This window comes from Hypanus sabinus, chromosome 4, assembly GCF_030144855.1.
Source record: "Hypanus sabinus isolate sHypSab1 chromosome 4, sHypSab1.hap1, whole genome shotgun sequence".
In the NCBI taxonomy this organism is placed as follows: Eukaryota; Metazoa; Chordata; class Chondrichthyes; order Myliobatiformes; family Dasyatidae; genus Hypanus; species Hypanus sabinus.
The window spans coordinates 182,476,753-182,498,906 of record NC_082709.1 but is presented as its reverse complement, the minus strand read 5'-3'; the positions used below and the strand labels follow the sequence as shown (position 1 = coordinate 182,498,906).

Below are 22,154 nucleotides of genomic sequence, written 5' to 3'. Positions count from 1 at the left end.
CAAGTGGGGTCTGACCAGGGTCCTATGTAACTGCAACATTACCTCTCGGCTCTTAAACGCAATCCCACGATTGATGAAGGCCAATGCACCGTATGCCTTCTTAACCACAGAGTCAACCTGCGCAGCAGATTTGTGTATCCTATGGACTCGAACCCTAAGATCCCTCTGATCCTCCCCACTGTCTTGAGTCTTACCATTAATATTCTGCCATCATATTTGACCTAGAAAATGAACTACTTCACACTTATCTGGGTTGAACTCCATCTGCCTGTTCTCAGCCCAGTTTTGCATCCTATCAATGTCCCACTGTAACCTCAGACAGCCCTTCACACTATCCACAACACCCCAACCTTTGTGGCATCAGCAAATTTACTAACCCATCCCTCCACTTCCTCATCCAGATCATTTATAAAAATCACAAAGAGTAGGGGTCCCAGACAGATCCCTGAGGCACACCACTGGCTACCGACCTCCATGCAGAATATGACCCGTCTACAACCACTCTTTGCCTTCTGTGGGCAAACCAATTCTGGATCCACAAAGCAATGTCCCCTTGGATCCCATGCTTCCTTACTTTCTCAATAAGCCTTGCATGGGGTACCTTATCAAATGCATTTCTAAAATCCATATACACTACATCTACTGCTCTACCTTCATCAATGTGTTTAGTCACATCCTCAAAAAATTCAATCAGGCTCGTAAGGCACAACTGCCTTTGACAAAGCCATGCTAACTATTATACCTCTCGAAATGTTCATAAATCCTGCCTCTCAGGATCTTCTCCGTCAACTTACCAACCACTGAAGTAAAACTCACTGGTCAATAATATCCTGCGCTATCTCTACTCCCTTTCTTGAATAAGGGAACAATATTCATTACCCTCTAATCCTCCAGAACCTCTCCCATCCTCATTGATGATGCAAAGATCATCACCAGAGGCTCAGCAATCTCCTCCCTCACTTCCCACAGTAGCCTGGGGTACATCCCGTCCAGTCCCGGTGACTTATCCAACTTGATGCTTTCCAAAAGCTCCAGCATACCCTCTTCATTAATATCTACATGCTCAAGCTTTCCAGTGTGCTGCAAGTCATCCCTACAATCACCAAGATCTTTATCCGTAGTGAATACTGAAGCAAAATATTCATTAAGTACCTATGCTATCTCCTCCAGTTATATACACACTTTTCCACTGTCACACTTGATAGGTCCTATTCTTTCACGTTTTTTTCCTCTTGCTGTTCACATACTTGTAGAATGCCTTGGGGTTTTCCATAATCCTGTCTGTCAAGGCCTTCTCATGGCCCCTTCTGGCTCTCCTAATTTCATTCTTGAGTTCTTTCTTGCTAGCCTTATTTTCCTCTAGATCTCTATCATCATCTAGTTTTTTGAACCTTTCGTATGTTCTTCTTTTCTTCTTGAATAGATTTACAACAGCCTTTGTACACCATGGTGCCTGTACCCTACCATCCTTTCCCTGTCTCATTGAAATGTAGCTAGTCAGAACCCCACACAAATATCCCCAGAACATTTGCTACTTTTCTTCCGTACGTTTCCCTGAGAACATCTGTTTCAAATTTATGCTTCCAGGTTCCTGCCTGATAGCCTCATATTTCCCCTAACTCCAATTAAACATGTTTCTAACTTGTCTGTTCCTATCTCTCTCCAATGCTTTGGTAAAGGAGATAGAATTGTGTTCACTATCTCCAAAATCCCCCCCCCCCCACCCCAACTGAGAGATCTGACTCCTGACCAGGTTCATTTCCCAATATCAGATTATGTACAGCCTCTGCTCTTGTAGGCTTATCTACTTATTGTGTCAAGAAACCTTCCCGAACACACCCAACCAACTCCATCCCATCTGAACCTCTCACTCTAGGGAACTGGCAATCAATATTTGGGAAATTAATATCTCCCACCACAACAACCCTGTTATTATCAGTCCTTTCCAGACTCTGTCTCCCTATTTGATGTCCCTGATGTCCCTGTTACTATTGAGTGGTCTGTAAAAAATGCCCAGTAGAGTTATTGACCCCTTCCTATTCCTAATCTCCACCCACAGAGACTCCATAGACAATCCCTCCATGACTCCCTCCTTTTCTGCAGCCGTGACACTATCCCTGATCAAGAGTGCCAAGCCCCCACCTCTTTTGCCTCCTTCCCTGTCATTTCTGAAACATCTAAAGCTTGGCACTTCAAATAGCTACTCCTGCCCCTGCACCATCCAAGTCTCTGTAATGGCCACAACAACATAGCTCCGAGTGCTGATCCACGCTTTAAGCTCATCTGCTTTGTTCATAATACTCTTCACCTTAAAATAGACATATCTCAAACCATCGGTCTGAGTGCGTCCCATCCCTATCATCAGCCTATCCTCACTTTCGCACTGTCTCCAAGCTTTCTCTATTTGTAGACTAACCTCCCTTTCCTCCGTCACTTCAGTTTGGAAGCTGTTCCTGAATCGCTGAGTTGGTACTTTCAGGCTTCTGTATCTCCTACCTGATGGTAACAGTGAGAAAAGGGCATGCCCTGGGTGCTGGAGGTCCTTAATAATGGACACTGTCTTCCTAAGACACTGCTCCCTGAAAATGTCCTAGGTACTTTGTAGGCTAGTACCTAAAATGAAGATGACTAGTTTTACAACCCTCTGCATCTTCTTTCAGTCCTGTGCATTAGCCCCTCCATACCAGACAGTGATGCAGTCTGTCAGAATGCTCTTCACAGTACATCTATATCAGTTTTTGAGTGTATTTGTTGAATTGCCAAATCTCTTCAAAGTCCTAATCAAGTAGAGCCGCTGTCTTGCCTTCTTTATGACTACATTTTTATGTGTGGACCAGGTTAGATCCTCAGAGATCTTGACACCCAGGAGCTTGAAACTGCTCACTCTCTCCACTTCTGATCCCTCTATGATTGGTATGTGTTCCTTCGTCATACCCTATTCCTTGAAAGAGACACTACTCCTTGAAGATGTCCTAGTATGCTAGTACCCAAGATGGAGCTGACTAAATTTACAACCTTCTGCAGCTTTTCTCGGTCCTGTGCTGTATCCCCCCCACCTCTCCCCCACCATACCAGACAATGCGCAACCTGTCAGAATGCTCTCCACGGTACATCTATTAGAAGTTTTTGAATGTATTTGTTGACATAGTAAATCTCTTCAAACTCCTAATCAAGTATAGTCGCTGTCTTGCCTTCTTTATAACTACATCAATATGTTGGGACCAGGTTAGGTCTTCAGAGATCTTGACTCCCAGGAACTTTGAACTGCTTAATTTCTCCACTTTTGATCCCTCTATGAGGATTGGTATGTGTTCCTCTGTCTTACCCTTCCTGAAGTCCACAATCAGCTCTTTCGTCTCACTGACATTGAGTGCCAGGTTTTTGCTGCACTCCACTAGTTGGCATATCTCACTTCTGTATGCCCTCTCATCACCACCTGAGATTCTGCCAACAATATCATCAGCAAATTTATAGATATTATTTGTGCTATGCCCAGCCACACAATCATGGGTATACAGAAAGTAGAGCAATGGGCTTAGCACACACCCCTGAGGTGCACCAGTGTTGATTGTCAGTGAGGAGGAGATGTTATCACCAATCCGCACAGACTGTGGTCTTCCAGTTAGGATACTAAGGATTCAATTGCAGAGGGAGGTACAGAGGCCCAGGTTCTGCAACTTGTCAATCAGGATTGTGGGTATTAAATGCTGAGCTATAACAGTATCCTAACGATATCGATGAACAGTATCCTAAAGTAGGTGTTTGTGTTCTCCCTAATCCATATGTCTTTGGAATGTGGGAGGGAACCACAGTGCCCAAAGGAAATGCACATGGTGACAGGGAGAATGTACAGACTGTGGCACGAATGGAAACCTGATCACTAATTGTTAGCATGGTAAAGGGTTACGCTAACTGCAATGCAACGATGCTTCTCGATATGCTAGTGACCATTACGGTACATCCATGGAGGAGACTGACCCTGACTGATGTAGTTTCATTTATTGTCAGCTGCCCGTAGTTCCACTGATCCCCATAATTTCCATCCTTCTCGAACACTACAAACCCCTCGACCTCATCGAGGGTGATGTAAACCCGCAGGGTGGCGACATTCCTTCCATACATGTGGTACCTGGGGTATGGAGACAATGAGAAGGTGTCAGGAGGATGTGTGGAATATTCCCCCAACACAATGAGCTTGAGAACTAATCACAGGTTCAGTCATCACTCGAGCAGGCCATTCATTCTGTTACACTCATGATAGCTCTTTAAAATCCAATCGTTTTCCACCATTTTGCTGCAAATTTCTCTCAAATTGACACATGCATTCCATTTCGGAATCTGCTTCCAGGCAGGTTCAATATAATGGCCTGTTCCTCTGCTGTGCTGTCTGTCATGTGTTCTGTCTATGCTCTATAAATGACTCCTACATTATAACAAGCTCACTAGTGCCTCTACTTCCTCAGGAGGCTAAAAGAATTTTGCATGACCCCTTTGACACTCACCAATTTTTATCAATGCACTACAAAGAGCATCCTACCCAGATACATCATGGCTCTACATGACAACTGTTCTGCCTGTGACCAGAAAGGTTGTGGACACTGGTCAGCACACCTCAGAAACCAGCCTGCCCTCCATGGATTCTTTCTCTGTCAAGCAACCAGCATAATCAAAGGCCCCATGCATCCTGGGCATTCTCTCCTCTCTACCCATCAAATTGGGCAGAAGATACAAAAGTCAGAAGGCACATACCATCAGGCTCAAGGTCAGGTACTATCCCACTGTTACAAAACTATTGAGTAGACCCCTAGTACGACAAGATGGACTCTTGACCTCACTTTTAATCACATTATGACCTTGCACCTTATTGTATATCTGCAGTGCACTGTAACACTTCATTCTGCATTCTGTTAACATTTTCCCTTGCAATGAAATGACCTGTTTGAACAGCACTCAAAACCAAGTTTTCCCTGCACATGTGACAATAGTAAACCCATTTACCTACTTATGATGAAGAATGGGGTGAGCTTGAATAAGGTAAAAAGTTATCTTCCTTTGTTTTTTGTGTAGTTTTGGTAATCTCGTTGACTATCAACCGAAGGTGCTTAGACTCTTTCTTGTTGGATACAGTTATTGTAAGCACTATAGTGGTGTGGCTGTTCAAAGTTCAGACTAACTTGATTATCAAAATATGTATACATCATCATGCGCTACCCTGAGATTCACTTGCTTGCGGGCATTCACAGAGAACAGAGAATTACAATAGAATCAATGAGAAACTACACACAAAGGCAGACAAGCAACCAATGTGCAAAAGAAGATACGCTGTGCAAATACAAATAAATAAAGATAAGATAAAACTTTATTATGCTGAAGGAAATTATTGTTTCAAGGTTGCTCAGTCAGGAATATACACTTAAAAAAAAAACAAAATGAGGGCATTGACCGATAATGCTGAGAACATGAGCTGCAGAGTCTTTGAAATTGGGTCTCTAGAATGTGGAATCAGTTCAGAGTTGAAGTGAATGAAGTTATCCGCACTAGTTTAGGAGTCTGATGGTTGAAGAGTAATAATTATTCCTGAACATGGTGGTGTGGCTTCCAAGGCTCCTGTACCCCCTTCTTGCTGGCAGCAGTAAGACAAGAGCATGGCCTGGATGGTGGGGGTCTTTGATAATGGATATATCCATGGTAGAGATCACCCCGTCCCTGAAAGCCACCTCACTCCTGTTTCATGAGACCATGGACAGCTACATTTACCAACATTGTGTGACTGGAATTAAAATGATTGCAAACATCAATAGTCATCTCCACTGACCTTATGATCAAAGAAGGACACGGAAGGTGTTTTTTCCCTCCCAGGGTGGAAAAGTCCACTACTTGAGGAGGTATATTCAAAGTGAGAGGGAGAGAGAGATGTGCGGTCCAAGTTTTTTTTTACACATGGAGTGGTGGAATGGGTGGTCAGGGTTGGTGGTGGAAGTTAATACAATATAGGTGTATAAGGAATTGTTAGACAGAGACGTGGATATGCAGGGAATGTAGGGATATGGAGCAGGTGCACCCAGAAGAGATTTAGTGTTGTTTAATATTATAGCTGACATACATGTTGTGGGCCAAAGGGCCTGTTGCTGCGTTACATATTTCAATGTTCTGGATGTGGGTCTGAGTATAGGTGCATCTAAGCAATCTGCCCATTAGGGATTTGTCACAGTGAGACCTGATCCTATCCGTAATGTTGACACACATGGGCACACACTACTCTGAGGTATCTCAATGAAAACACAAATGCACACAGGCTCGTATTTTCACATGGACACTCGATTATCTGCTCAGATACATACCTATTCATATGTCTACACCCAATCAGTCAGACACACACACACACACTCACACTCTCTCTCTCTCACACACACACACACACACACTCACAGACACACACACTCTCACACACACACACACACACACACACAGACACAGACACACACACTCTCACACACACACTCACACACACACACACACACACACACACTCACAGACACACACACTCACAGACACACACACACATTGGGCTTCCCTTCAGTTTAGAGATACACCATGGTAGCAGGTATTTTCAATCCAAAAAGGCTCCATTTCACTGGCCCAATTCATCCCTTTCTTTAATTCTCCTTACCCCATTCCCAATTTCACTCAAACTCTTCATTACATTCCTTATATTTTAAAAATCCAGCAGAGAGTTTTAGTTTACACTTTCTCATTATCACCTCTTTTAACTTCTAAATTGTTTATTTCGAGACAGAACTCAGTAACAAGCCCCTCCAGCTCAACAAGCCCAATTACACCAATGGAACCAACTAATCTAACATATAGAGTATGTGTAGAGAATGTGGGAGGAAACCAAAGCCCATGTGTATAAACTCCTGACAGACAGTTGCAGAACTGAACCCAGGTCACTGGTGCTATAAGGCATTACGCTAACCACTATGTTACCATGTCACCACCTGCACCCCATTACATCCCCATTGCATCCCTGAGATCTTTTCAGCATCTGAAGGAAAAACAGTTTAGACTGTCACTTCATTGTTTAATAAAATGCAACTCTAAGGTTCCCTACTCACCAGAAACTGAGACACGAAGGGTTGGTATCAGTGGATAACACAGGACTGTAGAGCCGGATCTTATCAAAAGGCCTATTGGGTACCACAACATAAAACCCTGGAATTAAAGAACAGTTATCAATATTGTATTACAGGAACAAAAGCATGCATTTATATGGAACCAATACAATGCTGGAGGAACTCAGCAGGTCAGGCAGCATCTGTGGAGGGGAATAAATAGTCAACTTTTCAGGCCGAAACCCTTCTTCAGGACTGGAAAGGAAGGGGGAAGAAGCTGGAATAAGAAGGTGGAAGCAGGGGAAGGAGTACAGAGTGGCAGATAATAGGTGAATTGTCCCCAACACTGAGCACATTTACACAGAGAACTGCATAAGGAAGCAGCATCCTTTAGAGAGTCATAGAACTCTACAACACAGAAACAGACCCTTTGGCCCATCTAATCCATGTCAAAACATTAATTTGCCTAGTCCCATTGACTTGTACTTGGACTCTAAACTCCATCCATCCATATATATATCCAAACTTTTCATAAATGTTGAAATTGAACCCACATCTACCATTCCACACTCTCACCACCTTCTGAGTGAAGAAGTTCTCTCTCATGTTCTCTTTAAACATTTCACCTTTTAACACATGGTCTCTAATTCTAGTCTTACACAACCTCAGTGGAAAAAGCCTGCTTGCATTTATCCTGTCTATACTCCTCATAATTTTACATACATCAAATCTGCCCTCAATCTTCTACATTCCAGGGAATAATGACTTAACTTACTCTATCTTTCACCTATAATTCAAGTCCTCAAGTCCCAAAAACAGCTTTGTAAATTTTCTCTGTACTCTTTCAATCTTATTTACATCTTTCCTATAGGTAGGTGGCCAGAACTGCACACAATACTCCAAATTAGGCCTCACCAATGTCTTATACAATTTCAACATAATATCCCAACTCCTATACTTAATACATTGATTAATAAAGGCCAATGTGCCAAAATGGTTTCTTTATGACCGAATCTTTCAAGGACTGAACCTTCCTGACTAACCTCCCATGTGAGACCTTGTCAAAGGCCTTGCTAAAGTCCATGAAGGCAAACTCCACTGTCTTGCTTTCATCAATTTTCCTGGTAACTTCTTTGAAAAACTATAAAATCGGATAGACATAAATTACTGCTCACAAAGCCATGTTTACTATCCCTAATCAGTTCCTCTCTATCCAAGTATTTGTATACATCTGATCCTTTAGAATACTTTCCCACTATTGAGATCCGGCTCATTGGCCTATAATTTCCTGGCCGATTCTTAGAACCTTTCTTAAACAACAGAACAACAATAGCTATCCACCAATCTTCTAGCACATCACCTGTGCTTAAGGATGTTTTAAGTATTTCTTCTAGGGTCCCTACAATTTCTGCACCTGCCTGCCCCAAGGTCTGAGAGAATACCTTGTCATACCCTGGGGATTTAGCCTCAAGGCAACAAATACCTCCTTCTCTATAATCTGTATAGGGTCCACGGCCTCGTTGCCACTTTGCCTCATTTCTGTAGACACTGCGTACATCTCCCGAGTAAATATAGATTCAAAAATTCCATTTAAGATCTCCCCCATCTCTTTCAGATCCATGGATAGATTACAGGTCCTCAGATCATCCAGAGGACCAATTTGCCCCTTGAAATTTTTTTGCTCTTAACATATCTGTAGAATCACTTGGGATTCTCCTTCATCTTGTCTGCTAGAAGAACCTCATGCCTTCTTTTAGCCCTCCTGACTTCTTTCTTAAGGGTTCTCTTGCATTTTTATACTCCTCAAGTACCTCATTTATTCCTAGCTGCACCTACCTGTTATGCACCTCATTCTTTTTCTGAACCAAGACCTCAGTATCTCTCAAAAACTAAGGTTCCCTAAACCTGTTATCCTTGTCTTCTATTCTGAGAGGCACATACAACAATCGTACACTCAAAATTTCACTTTTGAAGGCCTTCCACTTACCAAGTACATCTTTGCCAGAAAACATCCTGTCCCAATCTACACTTGCCAGATTATTTCTGATGCCATCAAAATTGGCCTTTCTCCAATTCAGAATCTTTACCCAAGAACCAGACCTATCCTTTTCCATAATTTCCTCCAAACGAATAGTATTATCATCACTGGATGCAAACTGTTCCACTACACAAACTGTCACCTGCCCTGTCTCATTCCCTAATAGGAGATCCAGTATCACACTCCCTCTAGTTGGGACTTGTATGTACTGATTAAGGAAACTTTCCTGAACACATTTGACAAACTCCTTCCCATCCAATCCTTTTACAGTATGGGAGTCCCAATCTATATGTGGAAAATTACAATCACCTACTATAACAAGCATACGTTTTTGCAACAGTCTGCAATCTCTTTACAAATTTGTTCCTCTAAACCCCACAGTCTGTTGGGTGGTCTATAATATAATTAACATGGTTATACCTTTCCAAGAAAACCTCACTAGATGAGCCCTTCAGGTTGGCCTGACGGAGCACTGCCATAACATTTTCTCTGACTAGTAATGCCTCCCTTCCTCCTTCAATCACTCCCATTCTATCACGTGTTAAACAATGGAACTTCAGAATACTGAGCTGCCAGTCCTGCTACTCCTGCAACCAAGCCTCACTAATGTCTACAATTCCATGTGCTGATCCATGCCTGATGCTCATCTGCCTTTCCTATGATACTTCTTACATTGCAATATATGCAGCTCAAAACATTAACCCCACCATGCTTGACATTTTGATTCCTTATTTTGTTTGTAAGTGTTGTAATGTGAGTATTATTAAAAGTAAGTTATTACTAATCGGGGAGCTGTTGGTAGCAAGAGGCGGGATCCGGGGTTGGCATGGTCTTTACTTCTGCTCTTTTACTCCCAGAATGCATTGTATACCGTTCCTCCACCCAGGCCGCACGAGGTACCGGGAAGCCTCTGTATTGTGAATATCATTTGCCGTCCCAGATAAAGATGCTCTTTTGGCCATCAAGTTGTCGAGTGGTTTTTTTGTAAAGTAGAAGTTACCACATATTTTTGGCGATGAGGTAAACTGGTTTTGTGGACGGGTTGGCCCCGTTTTTGATCAGGAGCTGTGAGCGGGCAAGGAGCCTCATGATTGGATGGTTATGTTTGGAACGATTGGTGTGTTTGATGAGTAAATCAAGGAGTGGCCGGAGTACGAGGAAAGGTTGGGCCACTTTTTCTGTGCTAATGGAATTACTGCGGAGGCTAAGCAGCGCTCTATTCTCCTGAGTGTGTGTGGGGCAGGGAAGTACAAGCTGATACGGAACTTAGCTACGCCATGGAAACCGGGAGAAAATCCATATGGTAAACTGGTCAAACTCGTGGGGAACCACCGCAATCTGCAGCCTTTGGTGATAGTTCAACGGTTCAGGTTTCACAGCTGTGTCCGGAAGCCAGCTCAGTCTGAGGGCGATTTTGTGGCCGAGCTTCTGCAGCTGTTGGAGCATGGCGATTTCGGAGCCACGTTGGATGACATGCTCCGTGATAGATTAGTACGTGGCATTAATAATGTCAGCGTACAACACCGCTTGTTGGGGGAAACCCCACCGTTGACTTTCAAGACAGCCCTAGAGATTGCTCAAGGCATGGAGTTGGCTGCTGATAATGCCAAGGATATCCAGAAAGGATATGGGCAGGTCGCAGTCGACGGCAGTGCTCCAAGTCGGGAGGGAGACTGGTAGACAGGAAAAGCAGGTCGAATGTTTTTGGTGTGGAGGAATGCACTATGCAAATGTTTGTAAATTCAAAGATACTGTCTGCCATGCTTGTAGCAAGAAGGGACATTTAGTTTAAAAAGTGCAGGAGCATAAAGGGTGAGGTTAAGCCTGGGCAGGGGAAAGCTCAGCAGACTCACAGCCACACACCGCCTAGGGGAAGCAGACGAGGAGTCAGCGTGTGCCTACAACATGTTTGGGGTGCAAACGGATGAGGGACCACCTGAACCATATTATGCCACAGTCACTGTCAAGGGAAAGGACATTAAGTTCGAGATTGATTCAGAGGCTACTGCACCGGTCATTAGTGAAGAGACCTACAGGAGGACATGGGGATCCAACCTGCCGCCCATCAGAGCATCTAAGCTCCAACTCAGGACCTATACGGGGCAGCCCATACCTCATTTAGGGGTTTTATAATGTGGATATTTCAGCCGGGGGCCAGAAAGCTGAAGCCAGGCTGGTGATAGCTAAGGGCAGTGGGCCCAGTCTTCTAGGCCGTGATTGGCTTCACAAAATCCGGCTCAACTGGCGTGAATTTAAATATGCACACATGACGGAAGAGCACGAGGTGCAGCGTGCAAATGAAGTCGCTGATGGCAATGTGAGTGACAGACGTAATCTGGACACGTTTGAGAGTGAGCTCGCAGCGCAGCTTACAGCTCTTCAGCCTATCACAGGAGCAATTGAAATTACCCCCTTGGCACTGACAGCCAGCACGCCACTTCTAGTACGGCGAAGCAGTCACCCAGCTCCTGTACCACTTGCCCAGTTACAGCAAGGTGCATCTCAGCTTGATGATCTCACTAACAGGAACCTGCATGTGAAGCCAATTGTAACTGTAGCAAATGGGGCACCCATGGACAATGTAAGAACAGAGCCTCCAGGACCACCAGACGAGCATTCAGAAAGCACTCTATGTGATTTGACAAAGAAAGTAGAATTTTCTGGAGGCAGCGGCCCCCTGGGAATCCATGTGGTGCCTTTTAACTCTACGCTGAGCAGAAGATTCCTTGGCCCGAGTATTCGTGGTATTGAAGAGAACAGCCGTTCAAGAAAAGAGAACCTGCTCCAGGAGAATGAATGTATCATCAAAATCAATGACTGTGATTTAACAGACAAGACCTTTGTTCAAGCACAAGAGGTTTTCTGAAACGCATTGCGATTTCCTGCTGTTGAACTCCAGATAGTTCCAAGTTATAACAAGGAACTCTATGAAAAATTTGCAATTGGGTCTATTCTGAGCCACGGTCATGACAGTGATTCAAAAACCAAAGTTCCCGCTTCAGTGAGTTCCAAGCCAGGTGGCAAACCTGCAGATGCCATTTATCCCAATAATGCTGAGAATAGCTTGCCACGATTTCCAAGAAGCTCAGTAGTCGAAAACAGTTAAGGAGCAATGACTGCTTAATGCATACCAGGAAAGCATGTCCACCAGTGACTTTGCCAGAGGGAGAGACGTTGGCAGAGGGGGCAGAGTCCCCTGAAGAGGATGGACATTCTCACGCGGACACACAGACCCCTCTCAGGTCCCAACACTAGATCCACCCAAAACATCCTCACCAGCGGTGCCTGCTTGGTCACCGGGGGTAGTGCGTAGATATCAGCATCCTCGCAAACCTCCTGACAGACTGAATCTTTGATTGGATTGTTGCTTTTGTTGTTCGATTGAATGGTGAATTTGCCATTTTTTTTAGGTGTTTTTGTATTGGTAACCCGTTGCTAATGATACCACTGTTTTTATTTCCCAGTTCTTCTATATTTGGGGAATGTTGGATTTTAAAGGGGGAGAAGTGTTGTAATGTGAGTGTTATTAAAAGTAAGTTAATACTAATCAGGGAGCTGTTGGCAGCAAGAGGCGGGATCCGGGGTTGGCGGGGTCTTTACTTCCGCTCTTTTTACTCCCAGAATGCATTGTATATCGTTCCTCCACCCAGGCCGCACGAGCTACCTGGAAGCCTCTGTATTGTAAATATCATTTGTTGTCCCAGATAAAGATGCTCTTTTGGCCATCAAGTTGTCAAGTGGTCTTTTTGTAAAGCAGAAGTTACCACAGCAGGCTGAACAACATCTTTCTCCACTATCTGTTCTGGCACTCCTAATCCCCTGCAACTCCAGTTTAAACCACCCCCATGTCCCGCTAGAATATCCCTCCAGTTTACATCCAAACCACCCCTTCATACAGGTCCCACCTCCCCTGAAAGAGTCCAACAATCCAAAAATCTGAAGCCCTCCCTCCTGCACTATCTCCTTAGCCACATATTAAACTGTATGAACTTCATATTCCTGGCTTCACCAGCACATGGCATGGGTAACAGTCCTGCTATCACAGCCCTGGAAGACCCGGCACCTAACTCTCTGAACTCATTATGCAGGACCTCGTTACACCTCCTAACCTTGTGATTGGTACCAAAGTGGACCACATCCTCTGGCTGCTCATGTTCCCATTTAAGAATACTCACCAAGGACCTCCATTATCTTCGCCATGCTCTCTTCTCACCACTGCCACCAGAAGGAGGTACAGGAGCCTCAGGCCCTGCACCACTAGGTACAGAAACATTTATTCCCTACAATCATCAGGGTCTTGAATCAGCGTGGATAATTTCATTCATCACCACACTGAACTGATTCCATGTCCTACAGGCTCACTTCCAAAGACTCATATTCTCAGTATTATTTATTTGCACAATTTGTCTTCTCTTTCATATCGGCATGTCAGACTTCGTTTATGTATAGTTTTTAAATAAAATTTGTTATTATATTTCTTTGTTTTTGTGTAAATGCTTGCAAGAAAATAAATCTCAGCATAGTCTGTGCTTGGCTGTCAGTCTTTTTTTATTTCTATTTAGTCCTGTTGTTGTATTTTTTAATTTTTCTGTGAACATTTGCAAGAAAATGAATCTCAAAGTTGTATGTGGTGACTAATGCATACTTAGAGTCATAAAGTCATAGAAATGTATAGCACAGAACTGGCCCCTTTGGCCTTTCTAGCCAATACCAATCCATTTAAGCTGCCTACTACCATCAACCTGCACCAGGACCATAGACCTCCATACCCCTACCTTCCTGGTACCTATCCAAACTTCTCTCAAATGCACTTGGGCTGGCAGTGCATTCCACATACTCATCTCGTGACCCTCTGAGTGAAGAAATTTCCCATAATGTTCCCCTTAAACTTTTCACCTTTCAACCTTAACTTCTGACCTCTAGTTGTAGTCCCACCCAACCTCAATGGAAAAAGTCTTGCTTTTACCTCATTTATATCCCTCATAATATTTATTATCACTTTGATAATAAATTTGTGTTGACTTTGAAATTTGCTTTGACTTCAAGGCATGATCAAAGTTGCAGAACTGAACTTCCCCAACTCTCAAGGAAAAAGAGCTGGATTTTTATTTGAGGATAATGAGAGCAAAGGGCAAATAAACACAGTCCTTTGCAGACAATTTTCCAATCACATACTAAAGGTAGCAAGTCATGCATTCAACATCCACCTGTCCTTGCCATCAGCTGTTGGCGTTTTATAAGGCTGACCTCCTGAATTGTGCGCTTTGTGGGGAAGGATTGTTTGAAACTGATAAATAGCAGATGTTATTTGTGCTGAGACCCATCCACTCATCACCTGTTAATTCCCGGGACTTTACTCTTCCTGTTTAGGTGACAACTTCAATCATTACCTGAGCTGGCCAATGGCTGAATGTGAGGTGCGGAGAACTCAATGTAAATTCATTATCAAAGTAAGTATTTGCCACTATATATTACCCTGACATTTATTTTCTTGTAGGCATTTACAGAAAATAAAGAAATAAAATGGAATTTATGAAAAACTATATATAACAAAGCCTGACAAATAACCAGTGTGCAAAAGAAGATGAATTGTGCATATTAAAAATGGTAATACTGAGAACGAGTTGTAAAGTTGAAAGTGAGTCTGTAGGCTCTGCAATCAGTCCAATGTTGAGGTAAGACAATCTACAACTCTTGATGCCTATGGCACTCATAACATCATTAACAACCCATCTGATCCAGGACACCGTCTATTCGATTTCGCATCATCTGTACAGAATGAGTAGGACGAGGAAACACAAACCAATCCTCATAGAGGGATCAGAAAGCAAACAATCCTGGCCGTCAATATCTCTGAGGACTTAACCTGGTTGCAACATATTGGTGCCGCTATAAAGAAGACAAGACAATGGCTGTTTTTCACTTGGAATTTGAGAAGATTTGGTTTGTCACTTAAAACACTGAAAAACTTCTACAGATGTACCAAGGAGAGCATTTTGATAGGCTGCAGCACTGTCTGGTACTGTGGGGCTACGACACAGGATCTGAAGAAGCTACAGAAAAATGTAAAATTAGTCAGCTCCATCATGGTACTAGCCTCCGTCATACCCAAGACATCTTCAGAGAGTGGTGCCTCAGGAAGGCGGTGTCCATCGTTAAGTACCCCAACCACCCAGGACATGCCCTCTTACCATAGAGAAGGAGGTACAGAAGCCTGAAGGCACACACTCAGCAATTCAGGAACAGTTTTTTCTCCTCTCTGCCATCTGCTTTCTGAATGGACATTGAACCCATGAACACTAGCTCTCTATTTTTTATTTAATTTTTGTCCTACTTATTTAATAATGTAACAGTTATATTAAAACTGATTCTGATTCTGGTAGGAGATATAAAACCATCTTAGCCAAGACAGTAAGACTGAAAAACAGATTCCTCCTGAGGATTGTTGTGCAGCTGAATAATGCTACACCCTAGCTTGCTAATGACCTTTGAGTGTTACGAAGTAAATATGGGAATATTTTTAAATTAAGCTGTACCACATTCATTGTAGATACCTATTTTGCATGGATTGGATCAGTTGTATTGAGCAATGTTATTAAGGTTCTATTCTATTCTATCCACACTGGCTCAGAAGCCTGATGGTTGACGGGTAATAACTGTTCCTGAACCTGGTGGTGTGGGACCTCAAGCTCCTGTACTTCCTATCCGATGGTGTAGCAAGAAGCGAGTTTGGCCTGGGTGATGGGATCTGTGATGATGACTGCACCTTTCTTGTTACAGTGCTCCTTGTGAATGTGCTCAATTGTCAGGAAGGATTTGACTGTGATGGACAGAGCTTTATCTGCCTTCTTTGGTAAACCTTTGCATTCCTGGCCATTAGTGTTTGCATACCAGGCAGTGGCACAACCAGTTAGGGTACTCTTCACTGTGCATCTATAGAGAGGGCAATGATGTTTGGTGTGAGAGCACTTTGTTGTGAATTTCAGTGGAACAGAAAGGTAAGGTGTCTGGTACAAAGGAAGAGGCCCTGTAAACTTCAATCCAGACCACCCAAAATACCACCCAGAAAGCTGAAATGAAAACAGAAACTTGGTAAGTCAAACAACGTATATTTGGTGAAGGAAGTGCGAGAGTCTAGGACCGGGGGCACAGCTCAGAGTAGAAGGACATCCCCTTAGAAGAGAGATAAGGAAGAATTTCTTCAGCCACAGGTTGGTGAATCTGTAGAATTTGCTGCCACTGATGGATGCTAAATTATTGGGTATACTTAAAACAGAGTTTGATAGATTCTTGATTAATAAAGCTGGCAACAGTTTTGGGGAGAAGGCTAAATAATGGTGTTGAGAGGGAAAATAAATCAGCCATGATGGGACAGAAGAACAGATTCAAGCCAAATGGCCTAATTCTGTTCCTATGTCTTGTGGTCTGATGGCTACTGGAACCTGCATCTTGGGCAAGGTTTAATCAACGCGGCTTGTGGATTGGACTCTGGTGTTCACGTTATGATGTCTCTGGTTTCTGTCTGCTCCCTCTTGGTTGCTACTTTGAATAATTTTTGAATGAGGCAAATGGGCTCTGTGGCCGGGAGTTAATGAACAAAACGGAGCTGGACTGAACTGAACTGAGCTTAACTGAATATGCCTGCTTTAGTGTTTTATGTGGTGCTCTTGTTCGTTATTTTTGCTGTTTGAATGATTTGTTCTCTTTTTTGCATTTTTGGTTTTCGTTGTTTTCTTTTGAACAGGTTCTATGGTGTTTCTTTATTTCACGGCTGTCTGTAGGAAGATGACTCTCAGAATATGCTGCATACATGCTTTGATAATAAATGTGCATTGAATCGATTAATTATGCATTAGCTTGCTTATTGTTTAAATACAGCACAACTCCACACTCTACTGATGCCGTTACTCCAACAGAGGTGTACTTTATTTTTACTTATTTATTTTATTTTGGGATAAAACATGGTAATAAGACCTTCTAGCCAATGAGCCTGTACCACATATGTGCACCCATTTGATCAATTAACATACTAACCTGGACATCCTTGGAATGCGAGGAGAAACTGTCACAGTCATGGAGAGAATGTAGGAACTTGTGACGGACAGCAGTGGGAAGTGAACCCAGGTGCTGGCACTATAAAGTAACGTTACACTAACCGCTGTGCTACCATGCCACCATAACACAGTTTTTCTGCATTGTTACTTTTACACATGATGAACTTAGCAAAATCTGTCAGGCAGAGTTCAAAGGAAGAGGACAATACATTTTGAACTGAGTGAGAACATTGTATGTAAATGCTTGGTTCAAGAGAGAAGTTTCCAGGATTATTTTAAGGAAGAAACAAAAATGGGGCCGAGAGGGTTAGGGAGGAAATTGCAACCTCATGGTCTTGGCAGCTGAAGACATGGCCGTCAATGGTGGAGGAATTTCATTTGGCGTTTGTAAGAGACAAGTCAAGGAGGGTGACAGAAATGTAGGAGATCCTGTCGTCTGCTCTGTTTACCAAGTGATTGCTTATTTATTTAATTTATTTATTGACATACAGCACTGAGTATGTAGTAGGTCTTTCTGGCCCTTCAGGTTGTGCCACCAACAACCCCTGATTTTAACCCTAGCTTAATCACAGAACATTTACAATGACCAATTAAACTACTAACCAGTATATCTTTGAACTGTGGGAGGAAACCGGAGCACCCAAAGGAAACCCACATGGTCACAGGGAGAACGCACAGACTCCTTACATAGGAGAGTGGGATTGAACTCCAAACTCCAAACTGTAATAGCGTTTTTCTAACCAGTACGCGAGTTCACTCATCATACCTGATTGGTTCCCAAATGTATGATCATCAGTCGGCCCAGAGAATGGCGGGTAGGAAGGGCCACTCATTATCTCCCAATCAACTGTATTTGTTGGATCTTGTCTCCAATAGCAAAATCCATCTTGAAAATCGCAGTCTATTTTCTCCTGATCTGTAGGCAAATATCACAAGAATGCAAGTTAGGCACCAATGTTTAGGATCCAATACCAAATTCCTTCATTTTCTTAATAATATAAGCCCACAGTTAATTTGTTATCGGTGATTCGGTCAGTCACATGATAGACAATATTTATTACAGGACATGGAATGGACAATGCCAAAACTAATGGGATGGATGTCCCTATCAGTCAATATGGAGAAACACTGCAGATAATAACAAACACCGAAATATTCAAGTGGTGCATCTTAGTGTTCAAGATGTTTGATAGAACTCCTAAGCACCAAGAGGTGATAGGGTGATGGATATTAATTGGGAGTTGTTTTTGCTCATAGCTGGGCTGTGGTAGACTATACCTGTCTCACAGTCCGTCTTTGAACCTGAGTATTAGGAGTTAGAGGAGATTTGGTATGTCAGCATTCAAGTCTCAAGATTATTTGTCACGTGTACATTGAAACATGCGGTGGAAATGCTTCACTTGCCAACACACCGAAGGATGTGCTGGGGGCAGCCCACAAGCGTTGCCATACATTCCAGCACCAACACAGCAATCCCACAATGCCTGCCAGCACAACATAGAACACAACAAGCAACAAACCAACACAGCAAAAACAGCCCCCTCCCACCCATACACGTGCAGTCCTTTAATCCCAGGGTAGGTCTCCAGCCTCCAATGGACATAGTCTTGGCTGGACTTCTACCTCCCTACAGGAATTGCAGATATTTGCAGACTTGGCTCTGGCCAACAAGCCTCACCTTTCAATTCAACCCTCAGTCTCTGGCATCAGTCTTAGACACACCAAAGACTCTAGCAAATTTCTACATATGTGCCATCAAAAGCATTCTGATTGCTTGCATCATCACCTGGTATGGAGGTTCCAATGCACAGGGTTGTAAGAGGCATCGGAGATAAATTTAACCAGCTCCAGGACACTGGTCTCTCTATTATTACCCTTTAACCATCAGTCTCTTGATCCAAAGGGGATAACTTCACTCAACCCCACTCATCCTAACACTAAACCCCCCCCTAGTGGGGGGTAAAGAAGTTGCTCTAACTTCTCATCTTTTTTTCTCCAGTCCAGATTAAGGGTCTCAGCTTGAAACATTGACTGTTTACTCTTTTCCATAGATACTACCTGATCTGCTAGGTTCCTCCAGCATTTTGTGTGTGTTGCTTGGATTTCCCACATCTGTAGATTTTCTCTTGTTTGTGTCTGAACAGTTCCCACAACCTATAGACTCACTTTCATGGACTCTTATCTCATATTTTTCAATATTTATTGCTTATTTATTTATTATTATCTTTTATTTGCACATTCTATTGTCTTTTGCATATTGGTTTGTCTATTTTGTTGTCTGTAATTTTTCATGGATTCTATTGTATTTGTACTTACTGTGAATGCCCACAAGAAAATGGATTTCAGGCTTTTATATAGTGACATATATGTACTTTAATTATAGACTAACTTTGAACTTTGAACTAAAAGTGGTGCCTGAAGAAGATGGCATCCATCATCAAGGATGCTCACCACTTGGGACATGCTCTATTCGCATTGCTACCATCAGAGAGGAGATACAGGAGCCTGAAGACCCACATTCAACTCAAAAGCTTCTTCTCTCTGCTATCAGATATCTGGATGATCCATAAACGCTGCCCACTACTTCTCTTTTCCATTAAAAAAAATATTGTAGCTTATAGAGATTTGTTATGCCTGTGCTGTACAGTTCCCACAAAACAACAAATTTCATTCCCTAGTTGGTGTGATTTTTCAGTGATTTAATTGTAGTTATTGTTTCACTATTGGATTTATTGAGTATGCCCATAAGAAAATAAATATCAGTGTTATATGTGGTGACATACGTGTACTTCGGCAATAAATTTTTAAAAAACATAGAAACATAGAAAACCTATAGCACAATACAAGCCCTTTGGCCCACAAAGTTGTGCCGAACATGTCCCTACCTTAGAAATTACTAGGATTACCCATAGTTTTCTATTTTTCTAAATTCCATGTTCCTATCCAAAAGTCTCTTAAAAGACCCTATCATTTTCGCCTCCACCACCACCGCCAGCAGCCCATTCCACACACTCTGCATAAAAAACTTACCCCTGAAACATCTCCTCTGTACCTACTCCCAAGCACCTTAAACCTGTGCCCTCTTGTGGCAGCCATTTCTGCCCTGGGAAAAAGCCTTCACACAATCAATGCCTTTCATAATCTTATACACATCTCACCCTCTATTGCTCCAAGGAGAAAAGGCTGAGTTCACTCAACCTGTTTTCATAAGGCATGATCCTCTATCCAGGCAACATACTTGTAAATCTTCTCTGCACACTTTCTATGGTTTCTCATCAAAGTTTACTTTGAACTTTGAACTTTGAACTTCATCAACAAACCAAATTCTGATTCTGAGTTTTTTTGGGGAAAAAACTTCAATTTTGTATGAAACATATCCCAACTTTTATTCACACGTTTGCAATCTAATTTTACATTGAGTCCTAATTGATGATAGTTGCTTTAACATAATGGATCACCCCAGTGATGATGGTACAGACATTCCCCAGGTTACCACAAGGTCCTACTCATGAGAATTGTTCATAACTTTTCAATATCTTTTTCCCATTCATATCGATGCAGGTTTGGAACCTGTTTGAAATGTTTAGTACCAGAGGACATGTATTTACGGTGAGAGTGGGTAATTTCATAGGAGATGTGAAGGACAAGTTTTTTTTACACAGGAAGTGGTGGGTGCCTGGAATGGTAAAGGCAGAAACAGTAGGGACTTTTAAGAGACTTTTAGATAGACACATGAATGTAAGGAAAATTGAAGGATATGGGTATTGTGTAGGCAGAAGAGATTGGTTAGTCAGTTGATTATTAATTTATTTGGATTGGCACAACGTTGTTTACTGAAGGACCTGTCTCTGTGCTGTTCTGTTCTATGTTCTTACGTGAAGAGTTTGTGGGTTGGAAAAGAACAAAGTACATGAGAAAGGATCATTAGAAATGGTGATGGGAGAGTGAGCAGCCAGCTACTCTCAGTGAGTGAACGAATAGGACTGCTCAGTGATCTTGGCTTGGCTCAGCACCACCCAGCACCCAATTGTTGTGTGCAGTGGGGAGGATGAGGTGGATGGTGGGGGAGGTAGGTAGAACTGAGAGAAGGCACACAGAACTGACCCTTTTCCACCCGGCAGAAGATGCCAGCAAACCCACTCCCCATCCTTCCTGCCGATAATTTGTATATGCATGGCTGTCCTTAAGTTGGGTGTTGGTAATCGAGGGAGGACCAGAACTGGAGATACTTCATCATGACATCAAGCACTTAGGCTCAAACCTGATCTCTGTTGCTATCCGTGTGAATTTCCCACAGTCTCATTATGATTTTATTTTATTTAGAGATACAGTCCCTTCCAGTCTAATGGGGTTGTGTCATCCCATTATTCTCACATGATCAAATAACCTACGTCTTTGAGATGTGATAGAAATACAGCACAACCCTCCCTTTCACTGATCATGATACTTACTGCTGACTGCAGAGATGTTGAACACGGTGAATTTTGCATCAAAACCAAAATCACGGCAATTCCGAAAAGAAGAGATCTCTGCCGTAGCCTGGTTGGAAAAAATCCTTACTGAGCCAGGATTGGTACCTGAAAGTGAGGCTAAGAGAAGCACATCAGAGTTAGGATTGAGTGATGTTATCCAGAAACACCAGATCAAAACCCAAATCTTGAACTATCGAATGTTGAAAGGTCTCGATGACGTGGAGAGGATGTTTCCTATCGTGGAGGAGTCTAAGACCAGAGGACACAGATAGAGTGGATGTGGAGAGGATGTTCCCTATAGTGGGGGAGTCTAGGACTAGGGGACACAGATAGAGTGGATGTGGAGAGGATGTTTCCTATAGTGGGGGAGTCTAGGACCAGAGGACACAGATAGAGTGGATGTGGAGAGGATGTTCCCTATAGTGGGGGAGTCTAGGACCAGGGGACACAGATAGAGTGAATGTGGAGAGGATGTTCC

The 22,154-nt window shown here is 42.8% G+C and overlaps 1 protein-coding gene across 1 annotated transcript in view; it reads right to left on the bottom strand.

Annotated features, from left to right (window-relative positions):
* The window catches only part of tmprss15 (transmembrane serine protease 15), a 93,203-nt gene that overhangs the window by 37,976 nt on the left and 33,073 nt on the right, over positions 1-22,154 (bottom strand). Inside the window, exons 8-11 of the mRNA XM_059966036.1 lie at positions 21,656-21,793; positions 17,971-18,120; positions 7,116-7,212; positions 3,979-4,129 (exon numbers count right to left, since the gene is read on the bottom strand). Of these exons, the coding sequence (XP_059822019.1) occupies positions 3,979-4,129; positions 7,116-7,212; positions 17,971-18,120; positions 21,656-21,793 (536 nt within the window). The remainder of the gene's footprint in view (positions 1-3,978; positions 4,130-7,115; positions 7,213-17,970; positions 18,121-21,655; positions 21,794-22,154) is intronic.